The sequence below is a fragment of the Nicotiana tabacum genome, chromosome 13, assembly GCF_000715075.1.
Source record: "Nicotiana tabacum cultivar K326 chromosome 13, ASM71507v2, whole genome shotgun sequence".
NCBI lineage: Eukaryota > Viridiplantae > Streptophyta > Magnoliopsida > Solanales > Solanaceae > Nicotiana > Nicotiana tabacum.
Window position 1 is genome coordinate 76,066,689 of NC_134092.1, and position 23,200 is coordinate 76,089,888.

At 37.0% G+C, this 23,200-nt stretch overlaps 1 protein-coding gene across 2 annotated transcripts; it reads left to right on the forward strand.

The window, feature by feature from the left end:
• The first annotated feature begins 5,815 nt into the window (after positions 1-5,815).
• LOC107828053 (clathrin heavy chain 1-like) lies at positions 5,816-18,763 on the forward strand. Of its 2 annotated transcripts, XM_075228045.1 has the most exons (30): positions 5,835-6,206; positions 6,394-6,598; positions 7,897-7,985; positions 8,091-8,169; positions 8,331-8,458; positions 9,062-9,160; positions 9,251-9,359; positions 9,484-9,563; positions 9,664-9,891; positions 10,005-10,070; positions 10,442-10,558; positions 10,686-10,883; positions 10,987-11,103; positions 11,242-11,301; positions 11,615-11,701; positions 11,878-11,961; positions 12,035-12,169; positions 12,244-12,306; positions 12,385-12,489; positions 13,512-13,624; positions 13,732-13,984; positions 14,067-14,203; positions 14,311-14,589; positions 14,679-15,681; positions 15,817-16,302; positions 16,413-16,583; positions 16,670-16,855; positions 17,402-17,524; positions 18,043-18,153; positions 18,301-18,763. In XM_075228045.1, the coding sequence occupies exons 1-30, from the start codon at positions 6,162-6,164 to the stop codon at positions 18,445-18,447; spliced, it is 5,103 nt and encodes a 1,700-aa protein (XP_075084146.1). In that variant the 5' UTR covers positions 5,835-6,161; the 3' UTR covers positions 18,448-18,763. The 2 variants fall into 2 exon arrangements, with proteins under 2 accessions (XP_075084147.1, XP_075084146.1); XM_075228046.1 differs by lacking the exon at positions 8,331-8,458 and having other exon boundaries at positions 5,816-6,206.
• The last annotated feature ends 4,437 nt before the right edge of the window (positions 18,764-23,200 follow it).

Below are 23,200 nucleotides of genomic sequence, written 5' to 3' on the forward strand. Positions count from 1 at the left end.
AAGGATCTATCTTATGTTGAGGAGCCAATGGCCATTTTGGACAGGCAGGTTCGAAAGTTGAGGTCAATGAACATCACATCAGTGAAGGTGCAGTGGAGGGGTCATACGGTCGAGGAGGCAACTTGGGAGACCGAGCATGATATGCGCAGCTGTTATCCTCATCTTTTCACCACTTCAGGTATGTCTCTATACTCGTTTGGGGACGAACGTTTGTTTAAGAGGGGGAGGATGTAACGACCCGGCCGGTTGTTTTGAGAGAATTAGCCCCGAACCCCTATTTATTGCTTCATCTACTTCATTTTGTAGTTATGTTACTTTTCAGGAGAATTTATTTTTGGTTTCAGAGTGAAATAAGACACATAGTTCCTAAAATGGAAGTTTAAGTTGTAGGAATTGACTGTAGTGCGAACTGTGTGAAGACGACTCTGGAATGGAGTTTTGATGGTTCCTATAGCTCCGTAGGGTGTTTTGGTCTTAAGAGCGTGTTCGGATGCTGAATTGGAGGTCCGTAGGTCATTTTAGCGCTAATTGGCGAAAGTTAGAAATGGGATGATTTTTGACAAGTTTGACCGGGAGTGGACTTTTTGATATCGGGGTCGGATTCCGATTCCGGAAGTTGGAATAGGTCTGTAATGTCAACTCTAGTATGGGATGATTTTTGGTAATTCTAGTATGGGTGAACTCGTGGTTGAATGTGTGTTCGTATTTTGTGACTTTTACCCAATTCCGAGACGTGGGCCTAGGTCGACTTTTTGGGGCAATTTTTCGATTTCTTGCTAAAGTCGTAGATTTATGATTTAAATTAGTTTCTTGTAATTGTATTCATGTTATGAAATTGCTTTTGGCTAGATTTGGGCCATTCGGAGTCGGAAAGTCGAGGGAAAGGCATTCTTACCTATTGATTGAGCGATATTTGAGGTAAGTGACTTGTCTAACCTTGTGTGGGGGAAATTCCCTTAGGTTTTGGAGCTGTTGTAACCATGTGATACGTGAGCGCCGTGTGCGCGAGGTGACGAGTGCGTACACGGGCTGATTATGGAAAATTTGGTTCTTGCTGATTTGTCATCTTTTAAAATACATTAACAGAGTTGTTTTCTTTTAAAATACATTAACTGGGTTGCCTTAACGTATGTAGTGATCATGTTTAGCCTAGTATCGCATGCCTACGTGCCTTAATTCTTACTTGCAATTTGTGCAACATGCTTAGTTGAATTACCTGCTTTACTTGATTTGAATTAAATCTTTAAATGTAAGATTCTTGCTAAAAATTTGTGTTTTCCTTCGGTTACCTACTGCATATTTACTTTGGGACTACGAGGTGGTTCCTCGAGAAATCCTCCTGTACTGCATATTTACTTTGGGACTACGAGGCGTTTACTCGGGAGATTCCCTGTACTGCATATTTACTTTGGGACTACGAGACGTTTATTCGGGAGATCCCCTTGTACTGCATATTTACTTTGTGACTACGAGACGGTTCCTCGGGAGATTCTCTGTACTGCATCTTTACATTTGGGACTACGAAGCGGTACCTCGGGAATGCCCCTGCTGTGTACCTCTATTTATTGTGCTGATATTTTCTGAAACTTCTTATTGTTTAAATTCTCAGTCATTTCAAAATATTATTATATCTTGTGCCTTACTTTTCTTTTAAACCAGTAGGGCCCTGACATGACGTTGTCACTATTCTACCGAGATTAGGCTTTGTACTTACTGGGTACCGTTGTGGCGTACTTATACTACACTCTGCACATCTTTTTGGGCAGATCCAGGTTCCTCCCACCAGACCAGATACCAGTGAGCCGGACCGTACGTGGAGACTTCTAGTTATATTTTTCAGCGTCTGCAGACCTCGGAGTCCCCCTCTATCCTTACTATGTTGTTTTTCTTATTTTTCTTTAGACTCTGATGTATAGAGACACTTAGTAATTGCTCTTAGAAGCTTGTGACTTATTTCTACCGGGTTTTGGGAGATGTATTGATTTTGAATCGCAATTTGAATTTTTTTACATGTTTAGATTTGAGCTTCAGTTTTATTATTCAGTTATTCCGTAAATTGTTAGGCTTACCTAGTCTTAGAGACTAGGTGCCATCACGACATCCTACGGAAGGGAAAATGGGGTCGTGACAGGATTATTCTTGAGTTTAAGTTCAATTGTTATGTGCCAAGGACTCAAATTTTCATAGCCAGTACTCCCCGTTAGTTACTTTAGTATTTCTTTTATTTCGATAATTGTAGTTTAAACCAAAACCATACTTGATTTCATTTGGTTAGAGTTAGTGGGTGACAATTCTTTTACTTTCTCAATAGCCCTTGTATTGTTCCTTGTGGGATTCAATCCCCATTCATAGTTGGATAAATTATATTGCATATGATAGTGGACACTTTTTATTTAATAGAAGTGAATTTGGATGTTATCAGACACCGGATGCGAGTCTCCATTTCATCCATAATGCTCCAACACAATATTTGGCATCATTGTCTATATCCCCATTTCCTTGAATTATTGACCCAAAATACTTGAAGCTTCCTCTCTTCGGGATGATTTGTGTACTAATTCTCACTTCCGCATCCATCTCATGTGATGCATCACTAAACTTGCACTCCATGGACTCTGTTTTGGTCCTGCTCAACCTGAAACCTTTAGACTCTAGGCTCTGTCTTCAAATATCTAGTATATCGTTAACTCCGCCACGTGTCTCGTCAATCAATACTATATTATCTGCAAATAACATACACCATGGTACCTCCCCTTGAATGTGCTGCATCAACTCATATATCACCAAGACAAATAAAAATGGGCTACGAATTAATCCCTGATGCAATCTCATCTCGACTAGTAAGTGTTCCGAGTCTCTTTCTACTATCCTCTCTCGGGTCTTGGCTCCATCGTATATGTCCTTAATCACTCTAATGTATGCCACACCTAGACTCCAAACATTTCCATAAAACCTCCATTGAAAAGTTATTATTTAGTATTCTGATTTAGACATAATAGCTTAAATATGAAATATATATTCAAATTTAAATATCTTAATCTTAACAAAAATTAAACGGCGCCAAGTCACATGGTCTATGGAAGTATTATATCCATAATATAAAAAGTATTATATAATACTACAAAATAATACATTTTAAAATGATACTAAGAAAAAATAATTAACAAAGTGTTTATAGTCTGTTTGGCCAAGCTTTTTCTTTTGGGCCAAAAATGCTTTTTCTTTTGGGCCAAAAATACTTTTTTGGCCAAAAGAGCTTTTGGCAAAAAATTAAGGTGTTTGGCCAAGTTTTTAGAAGGAAAAGAGTGCTTTTGAGGAGAAGCAGAAACATATTTTGAGAAGCAGAAAAATGCAACTTCTACCCAAAAATACTTTTCTCAGAAGCACTTTTGAGAAAAATATACACTTAGAAGCAGTTTTCAAAAGCTTGACCAAACACGAATTACTGCTCAAACGTGCTTTTTAAATTAATTAGCCAAACACAAATCGATTCTCACCAAAAGTACTCTTTTGAAAAGCACTTTTAAAAAAAGCACTTATCAAAATAAGTAAATTTTAGAAGCTTAGCCAAACTGGCTATTAGTGTTGAAATTGGAACCTTAATCTGCAAGATTGTTCATTTTAATTTTTCGATCACTGCTATATATGCCTACTACTAATTTGGGGGACTACTATTTATACTACATACTAGTAGCAGTTAGCCCGTGCTAAGCACGGGCCCAATAATTTGAAGCTTAAATATTTAAACTCTCAGAGCTTGTTTGGAAGTATTTATGTAATTGAATTTGAGTGTAGTTTAATGTAATTATACAATTTAACATATTTGTCTGTACATTTAATTACTTAGTCCACATAAAATTATGCATAATTAAAATGAGGTAACTACACTTTGCAATTATCAAAGGCGATAAAGAATTAATGGTAAAAATATAGTATAATTACCATATGATATTTCAAAACTTATTTTTTTCTTTTTAATATATTTTAAAAAAAAAATTCTTTTCCTCCTCAGATTTGTCTCTGAGAGCGTACTTCTTGCTCTTAATTCTAGTCCCGGTGCTCCTTTTACCTTTTTTTCTGCCTACTGCATACTTTCTCATTTTTTAAACCCTTTTTATTGTTTTATCTATAGCCTTCTTGCTGCTAGTGCAATTGCTTGTACTCCTTCTTCCCCTTTTTCCCTTCTTATTGCATATTTTCCTGCTTTTATTTTTCTTACTGCATACATATATTATAGTAATTTGCGATTTATTGTATATTTTTCTTCTTTATTCCTATTTATGACGTCATTATTAATAAATATTGTGCTTTATTATAAATTTAAAATGCTCGTTTTATATGTCTTCTAGATAGACTAATAAATAATGTTCATTTGTCTGATTGCTTGATCATGTAGGATTTTAATAATAAACTAAAAAATACGATATTGACAGACAATATATATGCAATGTAAGAGATAACTCAATAGAATTGATGCAAATAAATTTAATAGGGATTTTTTTAATGAGAAAAACTTTTTAAACAAAAATAAATTATCAACAAAAATAACTACAATTTCACAAGTTACATTAGCTTTAATTAAACTATAAATCTTTTTGTGTAAATTATTGTGAAAGAAAATATTATTTTAGTTTCCAAGAAAGAACCAACAAAGAAGTACACTTTTGAGATAATTAAAGTAAAAAATTCGCATTTAGATATTAAAATTTAAAAAGTATTGTTTTTTTTGAGTAAATAATACTAAATATCACATATTAGTTACTCTGATATAGGGGTGTTCATGGTTCGGTTTGAGTCGGTTTTTCCTTAAAAAGAAACCAAACCAAGTAAGTCGGTTTTTCAAATATTGAAACCAAACCAAACCAATTAAGTCGGTTTTTTATCGATTCGGTTTTCGGTTTTTTCGGTTATTTGTCGATTTTTTCTTAAATATGAGATATATACTACCAAACGCATATTCCGGTGAGTACATTTTCAATGTAACGCTATCAAACTAATTGCTCTTTGAGAAATCTATCATTTACCAAAATATATTTTGATTATAATTGACTCAAATAGTGATGAATAACTTAATTACTCAATTAAAACTCGACTATTTTTAACTCGAAATAAATTCTTGTACTTAATAAAAGAAAACTACCAATCAAACTAGAAGGAAAATAATTAGATTATTATAATAGCAAAGAACTAGACTAAAAATACAAATGACTAATATGTACCATAAAATTTTAGAAACTTTATATAAAAATATACATATATATAGGTGTAATAATAAATTTAAATAGCTACTTTTATAGTTGGTTCGGTTTTTTTTTTATTAAAACCAAAACCAAACCAAATTTGATCGGTTTTTAAAATTTAAAACCAAACCAAACCAAACCTAAAAATATCGGTTTTTTTGGTCGGTTTGGTTTGGTTTTCGGTTTGGGTCGATTTTTCGGATTTTTATGCACCCCTACTCTGATCAATCAACACTGAAACAATATAAATCAAATAAAGAAATGAGAAAGATAAATGGTACTTCTAGGTGCATCACTCAACTATTAGGAAGAAAGTTGGGTGGGGTGGGACGTTGAGGCTCACGTGAGGGATTGGAGTGTAGAAGCGTGGCGATGTTTGATGAAATAAGCCTAGGGGCAATTTAGTCAAATCACTTAAAAGATTAGGTTTAAATTACGGTAAAATAAAGCAATTATATTGCTATATTTTAACTGAAATTACTAAAACGCCCTTTATGTGCCAAGCATGTTGACCGTCGGCTGTTATCCTCTCTTATATATAATAGTAGAAGTAACACCTAACGTCTTTTCATCAATTTCAGATATTTTATTTTATTTTATTTTTCATAGATGCACAGACAGGGACATACTCTAGTTAGAATTCAACAATTTATTTCTCGGCAACCCAAGATTCCACCTTCCCCATCGTTGAACATTATTTTAGACACGCCACTCCTTTAACTATAATACAGAAGCCCAGTGCTTCACCAACGCATTTTCGATTTGAAGAACCCTCTACCCCTCTGTATTCTCTCTCTCTCGCTCTCTCGATCTCCTTCTCCCTTGTACGTTTCGTCTCGGAGGGTTCCCGGGTTTCTTTTTTTAAAATCTCCTCTCCCTTGTACCTAATCGGCCCATTCCTTAGTCTCGCAGATCTCCATCATGGCGGCTGCTAATGCTCCGATCACTATGAAAGAGGCCCTTACAGTAATCAATTCTAATTTCTCTTCCTCGCATTTTTTAATAATTGTATCGTTCTATCTACTCTTTTAGTCTCTGGTATTTAGTTAATTATCAGATCTGGATCTGCGACCTAAATTATGACATTATGTTGAATTTGCTAAGTGTAAAATTTTGGATTGAAATTTGGTTATTATATGACTTGGTGTTGCAGTTGTCAAGTATAGGGGTGAACCCGCAGTTCATCACATTCACAAATGTTACCATGGAATCAGACAAGTATATATGTGTTCGAGAGACGGCACCACAAAATAGTGTGGTGATTGTTGATATGAATATGCCAATGCAGCCTTTGCGCCGCCCTATTACTGCTGACTCTGCTCTTATGAATCCCAATTCCAGAATTTTGGCTCTAAAAGGTATAATTGTATCTTTGCTGAGGAAACTTTTAGATTACTTACTGAATGTTCGTTCTATCATTGGCTAGAGTAATTGATTTGCTTGCAGTTGGGATGCTTGAATTGCTGATGCTATACGAATTAACCGACGGCAGTTTGTTTGGTTATTCATACTAAAAAACTTTTTATTATCAATGTGAAAGAAATTTGAAGCTTCAGTAAAAAAGTCAAACAATATAATTTAACGTGTATATATGAAGTTTTATCTGCAAAATGTCTTTGATTCTTAACATCAGTGTTATCAAAGGCGAAAAGTGCAAAAAAACTCTAAGGACTGTTCAGGCATTAAGCGCAAATCGCAAATACAGCGTGAACTTTAATGAAGAACGGCGCAAATGGAGAAAAACTACAAATATGTATGTGTAGTCCAAGACTAATATCTATAAGCATGAATACCAAATATATGGATAATGAAATTGAAAAAATTTACGATAAAGTAAAATATCAATTGTTTAACGTCGCCTCTTCAGTATTACGCTCATTGGCAAGGAAAAGTATGCCTTAGAGTCTTGATGACAACACTGAAGCGCCCGCTAAGCGAGGGGACGCGCTCAACATGTTTTGAGCCTCGCTTCAGGGCTTAAGCGTGCCTTTGATAACACGGCTTAACATCTAGAGGAAACAATGCGATTATGGAATATGTTTAGGTCTCTGATGACTACTGCATTCAGAGGCAGATGTAGAGTTGACGGTATGGATTCAGCTGACCCAGTAGCTTTGGCCCGAATCCTTAATATGTACACATTATTAATTTAGAACCCATAACTCAAAAGGGCAAGAATCCAATACTCATAAACTTCAAATCGTGTATCCGCCTCTGACTGCATTTAAGTCGAGACAAAGTCAATATGATAGTGGCTATTGCAGTTGTTAGCTTAAGTAGAACATCGAGATCTTTGAATTGAATGTTCATAAAATCTTCATCCAAGACATATATATCTTGTCTAATGGCGCTCTGGGTACGTTGACTTCTAAATGAGGACCAATCCGCTGTAGTTTGGACAAATCACTTTTACCACGTTACTTTGTTTACCTCCATTGCTTAAAGGGTTGGTGGATTTTTTTGTTGTTTTCTTCAAAGAATTTTTTAATTCAATGGCGAAGCATTGAATTACTGGGGATCTTGTTTTCCTTCATCCATATACGTCTTATAAGTGGCAAAGAGGAAATTATAAGCTGATGGGACAGCTCTTCCACTTTGGATTTCGTTAAAATACGTTTCTTGATGAAGCAATTCTGTCTTCTTTCTCCTCTTGAAGCTCAAGTACCAGGAACTACTCAAGATCACTTACAAATTTTTAATATTGAGGCAAAGCAGAAAATGAAGTCACATCAGATGCCCGAGCAGGTAATAAATATCCCCATGAATTCTTTTTTTATTATTTAATATTAGTTTGTTGCATTCTTTGGGGATTTTGATTGTGATATAACTCTCATTGCGTGTTATGTTTAGGTTGTTTTCTGGAAGTGGATTACCCCGAAGATTATAGGAATTGTCACACAAACCTCAGTCTATCATTGGCCAATTGAAGGTGAGACAGTTCCCCTTTCCACTGATAATGTTTACCAATTTTTGTTCCACTTGTTTGAGTGGATAAAGGTCTAATTTTGTGTTCATTACTTTTTATGGCCATTCTTTTGGAATGATGGTTGGTGTTCTCTGTCTTTAAGATGTCCGTATTGTCTTTATCAGGTGATACTGAGCCTGTAAAGATGTTTGATAGAACAGCCAACCTAGCCAATAACCAAATAATCAATTATCGTTGTGATCCTTCAGAGAAATGGTTGGTTTTGATTGGTATTGCCCCAGGTTCACCGGAGGTGTGTAATGTTGTTAACCTGCACTGATAATGATAGTTTTGATGTTTTATTTTGATAGCAGACTTTGTTTTTATCATCTAACCCCTTCCCAAAGTATAATCAACGAGGGAAAAGCCAGGAAAGGTCATATGAGGCTTTAATGTTGTGTTACTTTTTCTCAATCATTTCATTATGTAATGTTTCTGCGTTGCTCCGTCTACCCTAATTCTTTTTTGTTTTATAACTTGCTGATTGTATGTCATTCTCAATCTCTATTACGGTATTGTATGAAAAGGAAACTTGCATGTTAGTGCCTTGGCCATAGTACTGGTATTACACAGTACTTTTGTTGCCTGAATGTTGGATGCTTTCAGCTGCAGCGCAACCTGGCCAAAGGTGGCCCATCTGTTATATGCACTAGACTATGTTGATGAATGGCTGCAAATTATGATATTAACAAGGTTTATTCCACACCAATTTAAAGCTCAAACAACTGGCTTTTTAAACTTTCATTGAAATGTGTTCTAGGTGTAGACATTACTGTTTTGATGATTTCTCCAATTCAGTGTTCAAAGGAGATGCTCTTTCGTCATTTGACTTTACCATTTTCCTCCATATCATTAGAGGCCCCAACTGGTCAAAGGAAATATGCAACTATTTTCAGTTGATCAGCAACGGAGTCAATCCCTCGAGGCACACGCTGCATCATTTGCATCATTCAGAGTGAGAAAAGCTCCTCCATACAATTTGCTAATTCTTTTCCTGGCATTGCTTCCTTGTTTTCCTGTTGTGACCGCTGTGTGCTTTAATCAGGTACCTGAAAGTGATAGGGATTCCATACTCATTTCTTTTGCCACGAGAAGCTTGAATGCTGGACAGGTTGTATCAAAGTTGCATGTCATTGAGCTAGGAGCCCAGCCAGGTTAATATGACGTGTCCTATTTTCCTTTCCCCACTTTCTTAACCTTGACAGTTATTACTAACATTGTGGTGAGAATTGCCTGATATAACTTCCTCCTTTTTTTTAATGTGATAAATATTTGCAGGGAAACCCTCATTTACAAAAAAACAGGCGGATCTTTTCTTCCCTCCAGATTTTGCTGATGATTTCCCAGTTGCCATGCAGGTAACAGTTGCCTTCCCTTTCTGGGGTCTGTCGCTTTGTCTTGTGTTTTTGTATTTTAAATTCAGTTTTTTTGTGACACAATTATCCGTTTCTTTCGCAGATATCTCATAAGTATAGTTTAATTTTTGTCATCACAAAGCTTGGGCTTCTTTTTGTCTATGACCTGGAAACAGCTACTGCAGTTTACAGAAATAGGATTAGCCCAGACCCTATTTTCCTGACAGCTGAAGCTTCGTCAGTTGGTGGGTTTTATGCCGTCAACAGGCGAGGCCAAGTGTTGCTAGCCACAGTAAATGAAACAACTATTATACCTTTTATCAGTGGCCAAGTATGTTTATTTTCTTTGCATTCTGCGACCACACATTTTGTTACAATTTTGTTTCTGGAAGTGTAAATTGAGGATGAATCCTGTAAGCTGTCAAATTCGTACACATGTTGCAGTTGAACAATCTGGAGCTTGCTGTCAATCTTGCTAAAAGAGGAAACCTTCCAGGTGCTGAGAATTTGGTAAGTGGATATATTATTCTCGATATATCATTGTTCTGAAATGATTTTTGCGATGGGAGGGCATTCTGCCCTTTTCTTTAGGTGTAGGGGATCTCTTTCCTGTAGAACTCTCTAACACTGTTAACTAGTTCATTCTACAGCTTGGTTTTTGTTCTTGAAACTCTTCCTTCTCTAAATTGAGAAGTACTAAAATAGATTGTCATTGCGATCATCTGCTAGGACTAGATTTGACGAGGCTAATCCCTTTTTGTTGTCAGCAGTCAGCTTGACAATCTTGTCAGAAGCTGTTGACTCTGATGGAATCAACATGGGGGAATTATGTTGCTGTCTGTTTCTTACAATGGTCTTATATCTATTTATTTCTGTCTCAGGTCGTCCAGCGGTTTCAAGAGTTGTTTGCTCAAACCAAGTACAAAGAGGCTGCTGAGCTTGCTGCTGAATCACCTCAGGGCATACTCCGGACGCCTGATACTATTGCCAAATTTCAGGTAATGATTTTGTTCCCTCAATTTTTATTGCTCATCAAGGTCTAGTTTCAAGAATAAACTGATTGTTCCTCATCTTATTGTGCAAATTATGCACATTGTATTTATGTGTCTTTTCGTCTTGTTGCAGAGTGTTCCTGTTCAACCAGGGCAAACACCTCCTCTTTTGCAGTACTTTGGGACACTTTTGACAAAAGGGAAGCTCAATGCTTTTGAGTCATTAGAACTGTCACGCCTTGTTGTCAACCAAAATAAGAAGAACCTTTTGGAGAACTGGTTAGCTGAGGATAAGTTGGAGTGCAGTGAGGATCTTGGCGACCTTGTGAAGGTTAAACTTTGAATTCAACAAGAATTCAACATAACTAGTGTTTTTCTGTTCACCACTTCAATCGATTAAGGTGCTGACAGCAGCTGCAAACTTTTTTATGTAGACTGTTGATAATGACCTTGCCTTGAAGATATACATCAAAGCAAGAGCAACTCCAAAAGTTGTCGCTGCTTTTGCTGAGCGCAGGGAGTTTGACAAGATTCTGATATATTCCAAACAGGTTAGTGAAGCATTTTTGCTGATGTCATCACGTAAAGTTTTTATTTGGCCTGAGCTGCCATGTATGTTTTACACAGTCCAAGCGTTTCTATGAAGTGTATTTGAGGTTGGTAATTAGAAAAGTTGTTTGTTGATATAGGTTGGATATACACCTGACTATCTGTTCCTCCTGCAAACAATTCTTCGATCTGATCCTCAGGTATGTAGAGAGTGGTTTATCAAAATTAATAAATTGTCAATTTCCCATCTTTCTCTGCAAGCTTCATGCGATTACATAGTTTTCCCATCATTTGGAAGTCAATAGTTTTGAATCTTAGACACTTTCGGATTTCACCTGCCCATAATTTATGGAGAAAACAATTGCTTTGATTGTTTTCATCTTTAGACATCTCTTTGATATTCTGCTCTCATGTTGGTAAAAATGCTTCTTTCTTGAAGCAAAAATCAACACAACTTCTCCAGATGGTGCTTTGTTGGTGGATTAATTTGAATAATTGTGGCTGTATATGCAGGGAGCTGTTAACTTTGCACTCATGATGTCCCAAATGGAGGGAGGTTGTCCAGTTGATTATAATACAATCACTGACCTTTTTCTCCAGGTTAATTGGTTTCTTAATGATGTCAAAATGCTTGTTTACTGTTATGCTGACACAGTTCATTCCAATCTTCTCCCTGTTATGGGCTTTTAAACTAGGTGTTTTAGAATTTTTTTACCATTTTCTACTGGGTGCAACATATAGCTGATGAGGATTCTCTTTTTTTTTCTTGTCATCAGAGGAACTTGATCCGCGAAGCAACAGCATTTTTGTTGGATGTTCTGAAACCTAACCTTCCAGAACATGGTTTTTTGCAGACTAAGGTTTCTTTTCTCTTCTGTAGGACATCTTGCTGTTTTTGCATTTTGTTTAGATTTTAATGTCTCCACTGCACAGGTATTGGAAATCAATCTTGTGACTTTCCCCAATGTAGCAGATGCTATATTAGCAAATGGAATGTTCAGTCACTATGATCGACCTCGAATTGCTCAACTTTGTGAAAAAGCTGGTCTTTATGTGCGGGCTCTGCAGGTTGAATGGTTTTCCGCATTTGCCTTTACTTTCATCTGACTGCAAGTTGGTTAATTGGTGTATTATTTCTGCAGCACTATTCTGAGCTCCCCGATATCAAGCGTGTCATTGTGAACACACATGCGATTGAGCCTCAGGTTGTTATGCTCTATAGATTACATTGACTTGTTCTTTGGAGAGTGTGGACTTTTACTTAACTATATTGTTTGTCTCAGGCTCTGGTTGAGTTCTTTGGGACTCTTTCGCGTGAATGGGCTCTTGAGTGCATGAAAGACCTCCTAGTGATCAATATCAAAGGCAACCTCCAAATAATTGTTCAGGTGCTCATTTTGGTTTGTTATATGTTTTTGCACCGAAGTCTGTGTGCTGGAATTAAATTAGAGATTCCTGAATCATGCGATCAGAGCTTGTTTTTACATTATATGAAATTGTTATTTTCTGGGCTGTGTAACATACCCGTAGACATCGAAATTTTAACGGATCAAGCAAAATCCTAAATTCAAGATACTACGAGAAGACTCCTGCAATTCTAGGAGTCTATTAGGGTTGCTTGGAGGCTACTCTCAAAAACTCTAACTTTGGAGGCTACTCTACCCTAACCCTAGGTTGCTCCTATAAAAAGGGTTACGTATTCCCTTTGAAAGCATCTTGTAAATTGAGGTCATCTCAGAAAATCCCATAAATTCTCAGGATATTCACAAAGGGGTCAAGGCATAAAATAATGTCGTGATCTATAGATGTTCTTCTTGATAATCAAATACTTCAAGAAGAACATCCACACAATGATCGACTATCATGGAGATCAAATAATTCATAGAGGTCCGCATTATCCTACGTTCAAGAATATGCTGATCCAGCCCTCGAACCCTAGGTTCGCATATACTCTACTCTAACCCTAGGTTGCTCCTATAAAAAAGGGTTATGTATTCCCTTTGAAAGCATCTCGCAAATTGAGGTCATCTAAGAAAATCCCATAAATTCTCGGGATATTCACAAAGGGGTCGAGGCATAAAATAATATCGTGATCTATAGATGTTCTTCTTGATAATCAAATACTTCAAGAAGAACATCCACACAATGATCGACTTTCACGGAGATCAAATAATTCATAGAGGTCCGCATTATCCTACGTTCGAGAATATGCTGATGCAGCCCTCGAATCACGAATAACAATCCGGAGGAAGAATCAAGGGATAAACAGAGTTGTAACTCGCAATATTTATCAATAAAATCCTTTTTTTTTCTTTATAGTTGTTTGTGATTGCAGTTTTATTTTTCTGCCCTAATTTGTTACAAACCATACCCATAGCAACATATCTGATTGTGCCATGTGGTATTGCAGGTTGCAAAAGAGTATTGTGAGCAGTTGGGTGTTGATGCCTGCATAAAGCTTTTTGAGCAATTCAAGTCTTATGATGGGTTGTACTTCTTCTTGGGATCATATTTGAGTTCCAGGTACGTATTCTTGGAGAGGACATCTTGACATTTTGCTAACTTTTATCAATCACTTGTTTTGATATTTTGGCTGGCTTGGTCAACCACTCATTTTTTATTTCCTGCAGTGAGGATCCTGATATTCACTTCAAATATATTGAGGCAGCTGCCAGGACCGGACAAATCAAGGAGGTTGAGCGCGTCACAAGAGAATCAAACTTCTATGACCCTGAAAAGACGAAGAACTTCTTGATGGAAGCCAAACTTCCCGATGCTCGGCCTCTTATTAATGTTTGTGACCGCTTTGGTTTTGTTCCTGATCTCACACACTACCTCTATACCAACAATATGCTACGGTACATTGAAGGTTATGTCCAAAAGGTCAGTATGATTTCTGTGTACGACTTGATTTATTGAAGTTTTTGCAAATATGACTTACGAACTTTTATCTGCCGTTGTATAGGTCAACCCAGGAAACGCTCCTTTAGTTGTGGGACAGTTATTGGATGATGAGTGTCCTGAGGATTTTATTAAAGGCTTGATCCTTTCCGTTCGTTCTCTGCTTCCTGTTGAGCCACTTGTGGATGAATGTGAAAAGAGGTTCTTTTTTTTTTAAATTTTTTTTTTATTTTTTATATCTGGTACAGTTATTTTAAAGTTGGTCTCGGTAAACTACAGCATGTTAAGCTTTTGCTCTTGGTTGTCAGGAACCGCCTCCGACTGCTTACTCAGTTTTTGGAACATCTTGTGAGTGAAGGAAGCCAAGATGTGCATGTACACAATGCTCTGGGTAAGATCATCATAGATAGCAACAATAACCCGGAGCACTTCCTGACGACCAATCCATATTATGATTCACATGTTGTGGGTAAATATTGTGAGAAGCGCGATCCTACCCTAGCTGTTGTTGCATATCGGAGAGGGAACTGTGATGATGAACTTATCAATGTAACAAACAAGAACTCTTTGTTCAAACTGCAAGCCAGGTTTGTTATTCGTGTAGTTAGTTGTTCTGTAACTGCTGATTTGTCAGATGTCTAGAGGAGAACAAACCAAATTGTCCTAATCTTTTTAGGTATGTCGTTGAGAGGATGGATGCTGACCTTTGGGAGAAGGTTCTTAACCCTGAAAACGAGTTCAGAAGGCAGCTTATTGATCAAGTTGTCTCCACTGCTCTGTCTGAGAGCAAAAGCCCAGAACAAGTTTCTGCTGCTGTTAAAGCTTTCATGACTGCCGATCTTCCGCATGAACTGATTGAGCTTCTTGAAAAGATTGTGCTCCAGAACTCTGCATTCAGTGGGAACTTTAATCTGCAAAACTTGCTTATCTTGACAGCCATTAAAGCTGATCCTTCAAGAGTTATGGACTATATCAACAGGCTTGATAATTTTGATGGACCTGCAGTAGGGGAGGTAGCTGTAGAAGCCCAACTTTATGAAGAAGCATTTGCAATCTTCAAGAAGTTCAATTTGAATGTCCAGGCTGCCAATGTTCTGCTAGATAATATCCGCGATATAAATCGGGCTGTGGAGTTTGCCTTCCGAGTTGAAGAAGATGCTGTTTGGAGCCAAGTGGCTAAAGCTCAACTGAGAGAAGGATTAATCAGTGATGCTATTGAGTCGTTTATTCGTGCAGATGATACCACCCAATTTTTGGATGTCATTCGTGCTGCAGAGGATGCGGATGTTTACCATGATTTGGTGAAGTATCTGCTGATGGTAAGGCAGAAGTCAAAAGAGCCTAAGGTTGACAGTGAACTAATCTATGCATATGCTAAAATAGATCGATTGAGCGACATTGAAGAGTTCATTCTCATGCCAAATGTTGCTAATCTACCGAATGTTGGTGACCGGTTGTATGATGAAGCCTTATATGAGGCTGCAAAGATCATATTTGCTTTTATTTCTAACTGGGCCAAGTTGGCTAGTACACTTGTGAAGCTAAATCAGTTCCAAGGTGCTGTTGATGCAGCACGTAAAGCAAATAGTGCAAAAACGTGGAAAGAAGTCTGCTTTGCTTGTGTTGACGCTGAAGAGTTCCGCTTAGCTCAGATTTGTGGGCTTAACATTATCGTACAGGTAACTTAGCATTGTGTTTCATAAGTTACTGACCAGGGATCCTTGTTTATATTTCTGTGTCAACATTCTTATTTAAATTGCATTGAGATTACCTGGAATACTGTTGAAAGGTTGTATCTGCTTTTGCTTTGGCAGGTGGATGATCTGGAGGAAGTGAGTGAATATTACCAAAACAGAGGATGTTTCAATGAATTGATCTCCCTTATGGAGAGTGGGCTGGGTTTGGAGCGTGCCCATATGGGTATTTTCACAGAACTTGGCGTCCTTTATGCCAGATACCGTTACGAGAAGCTCATGGAACACATTAAGTTATTTTCCACCCGTCTCAACATTCCCAAGCTTATCCGTGCCTGTGATGAGCATCAACACTGGAAAGAACTTACATATTTGTATATCCAATATGATGAATTTGACAATGCTGCCACTACTGTCATGAATCATTCTCCGGATGCTTGGGATCATATGCAGTTCAAAGATATTGTTGTCAAAGTTGCTAATGTGGAGCTTTATTACAAGGCCGTCCATTTCTATTTGCAAGAGCATCCTGATCTTATCAATGATCTTTTAAATGTTCTTGCACTTAGGGTGGACCACACCCGTGTAGTCGACATAATGAGAAAGGTCTCGCTTTCCTAGAAGCCTTATTTACTTACAAGGATTGTTGGATTAGATTGTTTGATGTTAACCCCTCCTTTTCTCCTTATATCTTTTTCTGTTGTGATGGATAACAGGCTGGTCATCTTCGCCTAGTGAAGCCTTACATGATTGCTGTTCAAAGTAACAATGTTTCTGCTGTCAACGAGGCCCTTAATGAGATTTATGTTGAAGAAGAAGACTATGATAGATTACGTGAATCAGTTGATTTGCATGATAACTTTGACCAGATTGGCCTTGCGCAGAAGGTAAAGGATAGTTTCACCAAGTTGCCTTCCATTGTATCTATCAGATATCTGATAATAATTCCACTTCTCTTTGGCTGAGTGAGCAGATAGAGAAACATGAGCTTCTTGAGATGAGGCGGGTTGCTGCTTATATCTATAAAAGGGCTGGTCGATGGAAGCAATCCAGTGCTTTGTCGAAGAAAGATAATCTTTACAAAGATGCAATGGAGACTGCCTCACAATCCGGGGATCGTGAACTTGCTGAAGATTTGCTTGTTTATTTCATTGAACAGGTAACTGTGGTAAAAATCATCCATACCCCCCCCCTACCCACAACCACCACCATACACACACACACAGACAAAAACAAACCAACAGAAAAGGGTTAGTGAGAATACAGAAAATGGAAAAAGTTAATAGTATTGCTGGCGAAGATGATCTTGACGTATTTGGGGTTTCAATTGTATATAGTGTTGGAGGACACCCAAGAACTCCAACCAATTCGTCAAAAAGAAAATTTCTTAGAACATGAAAGAATCAGCTCATGGTAAGGAAAAGGTAGTGGAGATAAATTTGGGAGTGCCAGATGCATAATGTATTTATTGCTTGGGAAAGATTCAGGAGAATTGGTCATATTTTACTTGGAAGTGTTATTTCTGGTCTGGAAAAGTCTACGTAACTTGGAGAGCATTTATTTTTGCATTGGTTAATGCATGTCTAACTTGTAATAACTGATATCTGAAAATTGTGAGTTTTGGCTATTTGTTTATCTTTAAATATTATACAAAATTGATGGAAAGTGGGTTCAAGCTTCAAATTCTTGTTATATGCTCTTGCAGGGGAAGAAAGAATGCTTTGCATCGTGCCTGTTTGTTTGTTATGATTTGATTAGCCCGGATGTTGCCCTTGAGCTTGCGTGGATGAATAATATGATCGACTTTGCATTCCCGTACCTGTTACAGGTTACACACTGACTCTCTGTCCTAAGCCTGTGTGTATGTGTGTGGCTTGCTTATCTTCTTTCAAGGAGAAAATTCTTATCCATTCATTGTCCTTCTGGACATTTAGCCCTTTAACTCTGATGGATGTGTATGCTAGTGCATCCTTGCAGCCTATCCTTGCCAGGGTTACAAGGATGTCTGGTTCATTCTAGAAAAACCAATCTGTACTTACCAAAAAAATAGAAAAGGGGGGGTTTGTGTTTCCCTTGGGTCTGTTTCACATGATATTCTTATGCATCTCTTCTGGAGCTCTATTCCTGATTATTTCCTGTTTATAGTCGTTCACTATGATGTGGGCAAATATCAGAAATATAAAGATGCCTCGCATGCCATATCATTATTATGTCCTAGCTTATATCATTTGTGGTAATCGTTTTGCTGTCTGCTTCAGTTTACTGATTTTCTATTGCTTGTTGATATCTAGTGTAACCTGCAACTAGTTTCTGATTTGGAGCTCTCTCTCTCTGTCTCTTTTGCAGTTTATTCGCGAATACACTGGCAAGGTTGATGAGCTAATAAAAGATAAAATTGAGGCTCAAAATGAAGCAAAAGCCAAAGAGAATGAAGAGAAGGACGTTATGAAGCAGCAGGTATTCATTGTGTAATCTATATAGCAAGCAATTGCTAGTTTACTGCTTTATGGTCTGGAACATAACCAACATTGCTAAAGCTTTTGATAAGGTCAACATCATGTTGTAAATAAGCCATTGCTAACCTTATTCTCATTTTGGTTGCAGAATATGTATGCACAGCTGCTGCCCCTGGCTTTGCCTGCTCCACCGGGTATGGGAGGAGGCTTTGCTCCACCACCACCACCTCCAATGGGTGGAATGGGAATGCCTCCCATGCCTCCATTTGGTATGCCACCCATGGGTCCCTACTAATATAATGGTGTTTCACATACTGATGTGAATAAACACTACAAGAGAGAAGTAGACAATTCAGGCCCTTTTTTGTTGGAGTTAGGGCTGTTTCCCTTAATTCTTTCAGTTTGCAGTTGTTGATTGCTGAGGGGCACAAATGGAGGCTAGATAAATTGACCATTCTGTTGTGTCATAGGGTGCTAATAACTCCTTGTATTGTTCTTTTAGTAGAGGCATTTTTTGCAGTTAGGCAGAAAATTGAGGATGTTTCATATTATTCCGAACCAACAAGAAGATGCAATATATTGTATTTTGTACTAGTTTCTGGGCATTCAAAGTTTTGTTCTATATTTCCAGGTTCGTCATCTTTTGGATAGTCTTGTTTGAACGCTTTATATATAGTCAACTTCATGGGTATACCTTTTAGCTGTTAATGAGCCCATTTTTTTTTATTAGTTGTTAATAGGGGTGGCAAACGGACGGGTCAGGTCGGATATGGGTGAGGCGGATAATATGGATATCCATATTATCCATGACTTCTTGAATATAATCACTTTTGGGAGAATTTCTAGTCTACCAAACTTAAGGAATCTCAATTTGAGTTTTTACAAGGGAAAATTACCCAAACTGTCACTCTATAAACTTTCCCAACCAAAAATAGCTCATAACAAAATATCTACTAAAAAAGGCCCAAATGTCATTTTGGGCCCAAATAGTTTCAATTAATATCAGTTTTTTTGTATCCATTATTTTTGTAATACAGACACCGTTCTCTTCTCTAAGTTTTCACTCTCTCTCTCTCTCTCTCTCTCTCTCTATATATATATATATATATATATATATATATATATATATATATATATATATATATATATGCGATTTTTTGCTAAATTGAACTAAAATTGCTGAAATTGACGACAAAATAAGATACATTTGCGGTTATTTTCGTCTGCTTCCAAGTAATTTGGAATAGAAAATCTCTTGTTTTGTATATTTTTTTGGATTGCACGTATTTTTGGAGAAGCGATGTTGCTTTTTTTAGGCTTTTTGTGACTAAATTGTTTAGTTAGAGTTCATCGTATGTATCTGTTATAGATGATTTTGTTAGTTTTGGTTGAGTTTTGTATCAATTTCTTCACAAAATTTTGTAACCGTTTGTTCGTATAATTTTTTTTTAATTTTTTTTTCATTGAACCTAGTTTCAATTGTGAAACAGAGCAATATGACAAGACAAACTCGTTTGATGAGTTCATCACCTTATTCAAAGTCGGTTTCAATTGAGAAATCGAGCAACATGAGAAGAGAAACTAGGTCGATGAGTTTATCTCCTCATTCAACCCCAGTTTTAGTTAAGAAATCGATTGATAAACGAAATATGGGAAGACAAAATCGTTCCGACAATGTTAAAGTGTTAGAATCTCGAAAGGATGTTGTTGGACAATCTGAGAAAAAGAAGAGCAAAAGAGTTAGAATGGATGATGTTGAACGTAAGAGAAAACGTGCCGTTGGAGGACAAAGTGAATTTGTGTGTCCAACTAAAAAAAAGTAAGGTTCAAAAGACAGAAAAAGTTATAAGGTACATACAATTTCAGTTATATTTTTTCTATTGTTGAATCTTCTAGCCTTTTCCTGTTACTCATTGGACATCATACACTAATGTGGACATCATATCATTTTTACAGTCAAAGTTGACTAATGTCCAGCTTTGGATGTTTAGGGAAAACTGTTTTGGCTATTTTCTTGATTTACCTCGAGTTGCTATCCAGGCACAACTGATTCGTTCTTTAATGCTTAGAGAGTTGGTTCAAGATAAGTGTGATCAATTTTATGTGAAATTGAATGACGAATGTGTTTTACGTTTTGGTCTTCGGGAATTTAGTGTTGTAAGTGGTTTAAACTGTTGTGGCAATAAACATGTTGAGGGTAACTTCAGTTGACCCAATAGGTTGGTGGATACTTATTTTTCTGGTTTTGAAGCGGTGTCAAAGAAGTCGCTTATTGATTGTTTTGAGAAGAAGAAATGGCAGTCTGATGAAGACGCAATTAAGATTGCAATAATTTATTTTATAAACACATTTATAATGTCCACTCAGGCTCAGAAGACATTTATAAGTAAACGTGATTTTTATCTTGTCGAGAGTGGTGAGTATGTGTCCTTTCCCTGGGGTAAGATTGCGTTTCGAGCTTTAATGAAGTCGGTGAGGGACAAGTTGAGGAGAAAGTCTGAGTTTTATAGGATTGGTGGATTTTCTCTTGCACTACAGGTCTGGTTCCATGAATGTTGCACTATAGTTGATAAAAAGTTTGTTGTTCGTGTTGGAGATCATATACCACGCATATTGAATTGGGAAATGACAGACATGCCAACACGTGAGGACTTCTCTACTGGTTTCTTCAACAACATAGGGAATAAGGTGCCAGCTTTTATGTATTGATGGGTTATACATATATGATACACTGTAATTCATTGTAATACATCAAATATACAATTTTTATACGTCTTTGATACATCTAGGACTGAAGCACTTTTTGTTACATTTGCGGTTTTAAAATATTTCTCCTACAACTGAAGAGCTAAAGAGATTTATTTTGCCTGTTGAAGTTAACGATGAGTATCAGAAATATTTGACATCACGTAACAGGGGAAAACTTCCTATTGATGATAGCGATGGTTTTGTCACGCCACCCCCGAAACAGATTAATGAGCCTGTCCCACCAAAAAAGGCGTCGGGTGTCCAATCTGTTGATTATGACCGTGAGTTGCAGAAGTTGAAAGATGAAATTAAACAGGTTTGTATTGGTTTTTTATATATTTTTTTGAAAGTTTTGTTAAAAATGTATATACAAAGTCTATTATTTTTCTTATTTGTTTCCTTTTGTAGCTCCATAAGCAATTAAAGTCCTTCATGGAATATGTTTCTAATAAATTCAAGGAAGTCTTTGAGTTGATAAATTCCAAGGTATGTGTTTCTTTTCCATTGTGCATTTTCTTTTATTTTTTAGTTAACTTACTGTATCCTTTTTTTAAAAATAGTTTGGTGCAAGCGAAGACAAATATGGTGCACATCCAAAGAAAGACACCAGTGCTCGTCAAGACAATAATAATTTTGTGAGCAATATGGAGTTTGGTGGCAATGAGGATGCTGACATGGATGGTTGTAAGGTGTGTTTAGTTGTGCATTCTGCACTTTTCCCTTTTTTTTTTTTTGTTATTTTTGATAATTCGATTCTTTTTAAAAAAAATAGGTCGGTGGAAGTGAGGCAAAGATGTTCCACATTCTCAAGGAGATACCAGTGCGCATCATCGTAACAATATTGTGCTCGATGCAACATATCAGTTAGGTGTCAATATCATGGAAGAACCTTCTGATGTGAAAGTTAACATGTTTGTTGCTAAAATAACTTTCACACCAGATGTAGCGCATGCTGACGCTATTGGTGAGACTGCAGATGAGGCGGCAGGGGAGTTGGAGGCAGAATCAGAGAAAGAAAAGGTTCCCGAATCTCAGACTGGCGTTGTTTGTGTGACTGCAAGTGTTGATGAGGCGGCAGGGGAGATGCAGGAACAATCTGAGAAAGAGGTTCCTGAATCTCAGATTGTTCTGTACCAACCTGAATTATTTCCTGAAGTTTCGCCGCAAATGGAAAAAAGAAAGAGATGTCCTGCAAAGGCCGTGCAGTCTCCGTTCATTACTGTATTTGATTCGGAATCCAGTACTGGTGTTGTTGCAGCGAAAGAAAAAAAATAAATTTATGCTGTTAAGCATCCTTTTCAAAGCAAAATTGGAACTGGCCTTAACAACTCTTTGTTGAATGTATTTGTGCGTGGGTCAAAGAAGGGAAGTCCAGAAAGAAGTATGTTTCCAACTTCTGAGTTTTGTGTAGTTTTATATTTTAATATATTGTCATTTGTAGCATTATTTTATATTAAATCACTGTATCTCTTTTGTGTATATCTGTTACCAGGAATGTAATTTACCAGAACCATGTTAGTGAACTCAATCCTGCTTATGATCTTGGTGTATATCATGTTGAAGACAAAAAATGGTTTTACACTTTGGCATATAATGGTCAGCCTTTGGATGATTCGGTATGTAAGAAGCTACTTTTACAGTTTATTTTTAAAATTTATTTCCAGTGTACACGTGATCAGTGTTAGAACAAATTATTAATTGCTATCTTGCCTCGCACAAGAGAAGTAGTGAGCATTCATTTTCCTTTGTTTTATGTGAATTTAGTTTGAAAAAGCGTAGCTGCTTAAAGCTTACGAGCCTTCAGTGATTAATTATTTGTTATGTTTTGTTTCAGCACATTGATGTTTTGTTCTATTATTTGAGAAAGAAGGGGACAAAGACCTATATGTAACATTCATCACCACAGATTGGTACTTCGACGAGAAAATTAATGAGTTGTGACAGGTGTTTATTGATACAAATGGAGATAGTGAAGTGTGCAATCTGAAACATGTCATTGCAGAGTATATTTAGGGGTATGTCTTGGATGCCAATGTTCCATGGCACACTGTCGAGCACGACTTAATGCCAATTAATATTGCGGAACAATGGCATTGGATAATGGCTGTGATGTCCTTCAAGGATAGGTGCATATATGTGTATGACTCTATGCACGGTGGAGCTGCTCATCAAGCCAAAGTTCATAACACAATGCACAAGTATTCTGTGTTGCTGCCTCATTTTTTCGTGCATACATATTTCTATTTAAACAAAAAAGATATCAATTGACGCACTAGTGTCTACAAATCAAAGGACTTGAT

Excerpts from the sequence above, each read along its gene's own strand:
- LOC107828053 (XM_075228045.1), top strand. The coding sequence starts at position 6,162 with ATGGCGGCTGCTAATGCTCCGATCACTATGAAAGAGGCCCTTACA. Across the intron at positions 11,104-11,241 it reads TTCTGATATATTCCAAACAG|GTTGGATATACACCTGACTA; the intron begins GTTAGTGAAGCA and ends TTGTTGATATAG. Across the intron at positions 16,303-16,412 it reads TAGTCGACATAATGAGAAAG|GCTGGTCATCTTCGCCTAGT; the intron begins GTCTCGCTTTCC and ends GATGGATAACAG.